At 40.6% G+C, this 7354-nt stretch overlaps 1 protein-coding gene across 1 annotated transcript; it reads left to right on the top strand.

The window, feature by feature from the left end:
• Window positions 1–2241: 2241 nt before the first annotated feature.
• LOC113015258 (ras-related protein Rab-25-like) lies at window positions 2242–4955 on the top strand. Its single transcript, XM_026157206.1, has 5 exons — window positions 2242–2535; window positions 3070–3265; window positions 3494–3687; window positions 3866–3946; window positions 4035–4955. Exons 1-5 carry the CDS (start codon window positions 2499–2501, stop codon window positions 4157–4159), a joined length of 633 nt encoding a protein of 210 aa, XP_026012991.1. The 5' UTR covers window positions 2242–2498; the 3' UTR covers window positions 4160–4955.
• The last annotated feature ends 2399 nt before the right edge of the window (window positions 4956–7354 follow it).

Below are 7354 nucleotides of genomic sequence, written 5' to 3'. Positions count from 1 at the left end.
CACATGTGTCAGTTGATTATGAAAGTTAATTTGTATGAAGTCATTGAACTTTGTTTCTGTTTTTTTGTTAAATGTGAAATGTTGAAATCTGTAAGATTAAATCTACTTTTGGAGGGTTTTTTTATGTTTTTTTGTTTTTAAACACAGTTGGCCATCCTTTAAGGTTTTAGTTTGGTACCACTAATTGGATGATATTTTAAATATTTTAATTTTAAATACCTTGGAAGCTTGCAGAAAAGTACACAGATTACTATTAATGATGCTTAAAAGTTCCAGGAAGTGTTTTCATCTCTGATATTAATTTAGTCAGTTAAAATCAATATTTTCACTATTTGTAAGGAAATGTCTTGTCAAAAATGAACTTACTGTATATTATTTTTATCTTTTCTATTGATTCAAATATTGTATTTCTTACAAAATAACGTGGTAATTCAGATTTTATACAGTCACAAATAGTCTGTAAGACAAACATGTCACTATAACAATAACACGCTATCTTCTTATAGAGTGCTGAGTTATGAATTACTGTGTGAGCCTGAACTGTGTTTCCTGGTTTGTATTCATATAGGATCGATTGTAGCTGTGTTCTGCTAATCACGATAATTAAAATATACTTTAAAAAAACGTAAAGGAACATTTTGAACACATCAGATCTATGAAGAAAAAAAAGGAAATGCTTGATATCTACATTGATATAGACTGGGTAATTGGTTAGGAATGAAAGGATGCCAGATATTTTAAAGGAAATAGTAATTATTAGCCTACAGGTGGCTAAATTTAAAGACACAAGTGAAAAAAAGATGTGGCAGACTAGTCAATTTGACCAAAGCTTCAGTTTATCAGGTATGCATACTGCAAATGCAATGTCAGGGTAGGCTCCTAATGAGACTGGATGGTCTCCTCTCGGATCTAGATCTGGGCATCCATGATCTGGAGAATGAGGTGCAACCTGATGGTGTCAGACGGACTGAAATAATAATAATAATGATGATAATAATGTCCAAGAGGTGTTTTATTGGATTTGGGTCAAGAAAATGTGGGTGGGGTCACTGATACCAGTTCATACATCCCAGAGGCGATCGTGGCTCAAGAGTTGGGAGTTCGCCTTGTAATTGGAAGGTTGCCGGTTCGAGCCCCGGCTCGGTCGTTGTGTCCTTGGGCAAGACTTCACCTACCGCCTACTGGTGTTGGCCAGAAGGGCCGATGGCGCGATATGGCAGCCTCGCTTCTGTCAGTCTGCCCCAGGGCAGCTGTGGCTACAACTGTAGCTGCCTCCATCAGTGTGTGAATGGGTGGATGACTGGGTGTGTAAAGCGCTTTGGGGTCCCTAGGCGGGACTAGTAAAAAGTGCTATACAAATACAGGCCATTTCCCATTTCCTGTGTACTCTCGCCACATGAGGCCAAGTATTGTGCACCAGGAGAAATCCAGGACCCACTGCATCAGTGTAGGGTCAGATGGCAGGTCCAAGGACTTTCTCCTGATACCTAATGGCAGTCAGCCTTTGTCCCTCCATGAATATGCCTCCCTAGAACATCACTGACCCACCACCAAACTGGTCGTGCTAAACATTGTTACAGGAAACAAAGTTTGTCACAGCTTCTCCAGCTGGTCTGTCAGGGTGAACCTGCTCTGATCGGTGATAAGCACAATTCACGAGTGGTGTACTTGGCAATTCTGGTTTTCTACACTAAATGCCAGCTGGGCTCCGGCTCCGCAGTCCATAGAGAACCCTCAGTCACCCTCATGAAGTCTGTTTCTGATCGTTCGGTCAGAGATATTTACACTGTCAAATACAAAACTAGATGAGGGACAACTGTCACTGTTGCCTCTCTAGTGCATCTGTTGTTAATCTCATCAACACTAAAGCAGCTGAAACTGAATAACAATCCCCGCTGCTACTTAACTGATCAGTTAAATATCCCAGAAGTTTAACTGACTTATTGCTATATGCTTATTAAATTCTGTTTAAGCAGTGTGTTACATAATAGTTAGTACACTATAAAGCACTCTTAACTCCAAGTTTAATGATCAGAAAGGTGGGGAATGATGACGTGTGTTTGCACACAGAAACCACCTTTTAAGTGAGGTCACACCACAAATGATCAGAATCAGTGCGTGAATAGAGCAGCAGAGGGTGGAGACGCTTCATGACTACCTGCCAGTGGTTCTACCTGTTCCACCTGCTCTCCTCCCTCCAGCCCTCCTTTGGGTGTCAGCTGATGAGAGCTCAGGACTGCCTGCCCTCAATCTGAAGCTACCCACTATGCGTAGATAAAGAAGCAAGCGGCTCAACCAGTTCCCTTTTTTCTTTCCATTCTTTTCTTCACCTTTGCTCTCTCTCCACATCGGAGAGAGAGACTCAGGACTGAGGCTGGATTTTTTTTCTTTCTTTCTGTTTTTCTTTCTTTTTTAAACTCTACTTTGGGAGCTAATATTTAAAGTGCCTTCAGGATATTTACTTAGCAAAGCAGGAACCGTTCGCCTCTGAGTGCAGCATGGGGTCTGATGATTCGTACAATTTTGTCTTTAAAGGTGAGTCATGTTTGCTTAAGCTGTGATTGTGTAGGAAGACATGAATGTCTTTTTCTCTGTGTATTATTGCGTATTTGTAGACAATGAAGCTGGCAGGTACAACTCCGGCTGTAGCTGCCTGCTGCTATTTCCAAGGAAGTGAATAGAGCAGGGAAAGTAGGAAGTGATCGCTCTGTATCCATTCGGCTGTAAACCATTTAACCTTTGACCTATTGTAGAAACATATAATCTACACGTTATAATCTTACAAAGAGCCTCATGAGCATGTGCATGTTCCTTATTAAAATAAACTTCCATCCATTCCAAAGTGAAATCAGCCCCAGGGGAGATGTGCCACGTCTGTGTGGTGTCATAGTGTCTAGTATCTTTTGAGGGTGACAGAAAGTCTGGATATAAAAGAATATGTTTCAGCAAGTTACCATGAGATAGGTTTATCCTTGATTTGTTCTAATACTCAGTGTTATTGGTATCTAGTTTTTTAATCAAATAAAGGATTAAGAGCCATTTCAATACCTGTTGTGTGTGTTTGTTTAGTGGTTTTGATCGGAGAGTCTGGCGTAGGAAAGAGCAACCTTCTGTCTCGCTTCACCAAGAATGAGTTCGCCCATGACAGCCGTACCACCATCGGTGTCGAGTTCAGCACACGGACCGTGCAGATTGATAACCTCACCATCAAAGCTCAAATCTGGGACACGGCTGGCCTGGAGCGCTACAGAGCTATCACCTCAGCGTGGGTACACACACATAAGCACACACACCATTTACGAATGAGTAACAGACACAATTGAGGTGGGAATTATGAGATTATCAGTGTTGGCTCACACATGTTTGCCAGTTTAAGTAACACTGATTGCACTGTGTTTAATTAACGGTCACACCTCTTTCATGCACAACACCTACTTAAAGGAATTGTTTCCTGTTTGAATGTAACACCCAGCCCATGTGTGTTCCTCCTCAGGTATTACAGGGGAGCAGTTGGAGCGCTGCTGGTCTATGACATTAGCAAGCACTTGACCTATGAGAGCGCAGAGAGATGGCTGAAGGAGCTGTACGACCACGCAGACCCTCATATTGTGGTCATGCTGGTGGGAAACAAAAGCGATCTGGACACTCTCAGGACTGTACCCACAGATGAGGCCAGAGACTTTGCAGGTAAGTTAAGTAGTGTTGTATAGTTATTTCTTTAATGTTGTTTTGGAATATTTCTAATATATGAGACTGATTTTATTTCTATGTTTTGCAAAAATTCTCATAAATGGTGTTTTCACTGCTAAATACATTTTGCTCTGTATTAATGTTTTTTTGTTTTTCAAACCCCGGTGCGATTCAGAAAAGAAAGGTCTGATGTTCATGGAGACATCAGCGTTGGGCTCCACCAATGTTGAAGCAGCTTTCAGTGAAGTTCTCACAGGTAAAGGTGTCCAGAAAGAGCATTCACACCCTCACTTGGACTTGTGTCTGTGTTGATTGCCAATCTTCTTCGTCTCCGTTTTCTCCAGCGATCCATAAGAAGGTGGCCAGCAGAGAGGTGACCCGTGGCTCCATCAGTGCTGTGACCCTCTCCAGCCCCCTTGGGCCAAGCAGCGAGGCACAGGAGGAGCGCAAAGGCTGCTGCAGGAGCTAATAACAGACTGCGGCACCTCCCCAGAAAGATCTGCTGTGTACATACTGAAGCATCACCATGCTTGACTGTCATTCAAGCGAGGCTTCTGCTTGACACTGAGCTCTCAGTGTTCAGGCGTCTTTCAGTATACCATCTGTACAGTATCTAATTTACTGAATAAGTGTTGCAAATGGTAATTCACTTTCATGTTTTATACATATTTCTTTTGATGGCTGACGGGCAATTTCTGCATTAGATGACATTTTTTCCTTTATGTTTCTAGAAATACTTTGTAATTTTTTATTGCTTTTATAAAGGAATCCAGAGGGAACGTCTTGGAATAAGTTATTTATGCTTCTTCTATTTGCTTGTACTTGCAACAAAAAGTCATGAAACATCTCCATGAGACTCGAGCTATGTGGAAATAGGAGATAAAAGGAGGTGAAATAAATAAAGTTATAGTGTTAACACACTAGCTGAATAAGACTGGTCCAGTTTGAATCAATTCATATGCTGTTAGATAAGTTAATCTTTAAAAAATTGTATTGGTGGAGTTAAATGAGGGATCAGTGAGACCGATGGTATTCCTACATCATCATAGTTAATGCTATTTTAGGACCAATCACATGTGTTGTCAGATATATGACTTTTGGGGGGTGGGACTGAAGTGGGGTAAGTTTGTCTTCACTGCTTTCTGACAAACACTGAAGTAGAAGTAAGGTAATAAAAAGAGCATCAAAATCAATGTAAGGAGCAGGTTGTCCTACTTGAAACCAAAAGTCACTGTTGATTTGTTCAATAAACTGGTGTGAGATGATTAGAGTTTTGTGACATGGTGCATTATCCTGCTGGAGGAAGGCGTCAGACGATGGGTAAGCTGTGGTCATGAAGGGGTGGGCATGGTCAGGAACAGTACTCCTGCAGGCTGTGGTGTTTAAACAATGCTCAGTTGGTGATAAGGGTCTCAAAGTGTGCCAAGAGAATATCCCCCACACCAGAGTTATTAAAGTTTTGTGTTTTCTAAGTAGTTTTATTTAATTTTTTGTTGTTTATTTTAGTTTCAGCTAGGTTACAGAGTGTACTTTCTTGTTTCAGTTTAGATTTTATTGTTGGAAAAGATTTAGTTTTAGTTTAGTTTTCATTAGTTTCAGTGTTAGTTTTAGTCTTTTATGGTTATTATTGTCTGAGGCAAGATATTGGTATTCCAATAACAACACAATGCTTTGAAAGCAGATGACTAACAGTCTTGTAAACATCTCACAAGTCTCAATAAACACATTTATCATGTGTCATCAGGCAGGTTAATAATACATTTTTGCTTAATTAACAGGTACCAAAGGTAAGAACATTTCCTTTCTCTATATATGTGTTATTTTAGTTAGTTAGTTTTCCCAGGTCACAAAATGTTTCAGTTTTTAGCCTATTTTAAATTAACTTTAATAACCTTGCACCACAACATTGCAGGATGGAGCCATGCAAATTTTGATCCTACCATCTGACTGACGCAGCAGAAATCAAGACTTGTCAGATCAGGCAAGGTTTTTCAATTTTCTGTTGTCTAATTTTTGTCTGTGTGAGTTTTAGGCTCAGTTTCCTGTTCTTAGTTGACAGAAGTGGCACCAAGTGTGGTCTTCTGCTGCTGTAGCCCATCTGCTTCAATGTTTTATGCATTTCTGCTTGGTTGTAATGAGTGGTTATTTGAGTTACTATTACATCCTATCAGCTTGAAGCAGTCTGGCCATTCTTCTCTGCCATCAACAAGACATTTGCACCCAGAGACCTGCTGCTCACTGGATATTTTCTCGCTGTAATTCCATTTTCTGTGAATCCTAGAAATGGTTGTGTAGGAAAATCCAGTAGATCAGCATTTTCAGAAATAGACCAGTATGAATTATGTCCATTGATTTTCTAATCATTTCAGGGTGCTCTAGATTATATTAGTTGTCACGAAGCAAGAGGCAGGGTACACCTTGGACAATCTGTCAGCCTGTCCCAGGGTAATGCAGAGATATAGATAAAATAATTCACTCTCACGTTCTATGGTTAATTTAGGACCCCCGGTTAACCTAAACTCATGGATGTCTTTGGACTGCAGGAGGAACCTGGAGTGCTTGGCGAGATTAATATAATATACAAAACTCCAGGTTTGAGGTATAGGTCAAGTAGTAGTTTTTCCCCAAGTGGCAGAGAGATGGTGTCACACCAGCACGATTGGTTTTCAGATCTTGCCCAATGATAGTCCTGAGATGGTCTTTGAAGGTGCTATGTCTCCTCTCAACCTGTAGATGGCACTGCCGATGTTACAAGTTGAAACCACAGCCCGAGGGTACTATAGTGAAATACATTTGTTCCCCCTCTCATTCATTTAGTAACGCCTACATGTCTCATACTCCTGTCTCATCTCTTACTATGCATCACATTTACGTTCATTATATTAAGTTAGCAACCTTTGCTGCCTATGATGTGGGGTATTAATTTACATTTTCCCCAGACTTGGTAATTTTATGTCAACGTGTCCACTCGCAGAAGATCTCCAGACTATGGATGTAATTGTACAAGCTCATATGGCACAACTGAGTGAATATAAATCTACAGCGGTGGTAGTTAATGACATTCTGGACAGATAGTGCTCTATCTCTGGTTCACAGATGTGCATGAGGAGCCTTTGCTGTGGTATGAGCGTGCGTGTGTGCTGCGTGCATGCTGTGTCCCCAAGCAAGACTTCTCTGCCGGAGATGATTTTGCTACAGTGAAATGACCACAAATGCTTTTATTAAGCTTCTCTCGTGAAAATATGATAGGAAGGCTCTGCACCAGGCAGTAAATGTTTAATTATACCTTGTGAATGGGGATATTTTATAGGCTGAGGAAAGACATCTGGTGTAATAATCCACACAGGCTGAGCAAGCTGCACAGGTTGAAAGCCTGGTCACCAAACCTGTAAATTTTGCTTCATCCCATGCCTATAAGGAAGGTTTATACTTACTAAATCTCTTTAAAAAAAGAAATAAAATAAAAAAATACAGGTTCCTTTATTTTTTCTGAATGAAGAGGGCTGAACAGTGAAGCAGCATTTCCTTCTGCTGATTGTTCCAATTTTTTCCTAGTGTGTCAGTGTGTTTCTGACCCAACCTTGAAAGTAAGGCTCTCATCATGGTTGGAAAGAAATGGATTTAGCACAAACATGTGGTGGCTATTACTCGCATGCTACTAGAC

This window comes from Astatotilapia calliptera, chromosome 22, assembly GCF_900246225.1.
Source record: "Astatotilapia calliptera chromosome 22, fAstCal1.2, whole genome shotgun sequence".
NCBI lineage: Eukaryota > Metazoa > Chordata > Actinopteri > Cichliformes > Cichlidae > Astatotilapia > Astatotilapia calliptera.
Note: the sequence above shows the minus strand (reverse complement) of the source record. Positions and strands in the feature narration are given on the sequence as shown.

Bases quoted from the DNA above. Each gene is read 5' to 3' on its own strand.
- LOC113015258 (XM_026157206.1), top strand. From the start codon at position 2,499: ATGGGGTCTGATGATTCGTACAATTTTGTCTTTAAAG. The intron at 3,266-3,493 runs GTGGGTACACAC...GTTCCTCCTCAG, and splicing joins TACAGAGCTATCACCTCAGC to GTATTACAGGGGAGCAGTTG. The intron at 3,947-4,034 runs GTAAAGGTGTCC...CGTTTTCTCCAG, and splicing joins TTTCAGTGAAGTTCTCACAG to CGATCCATAAGAAGGTGGCC.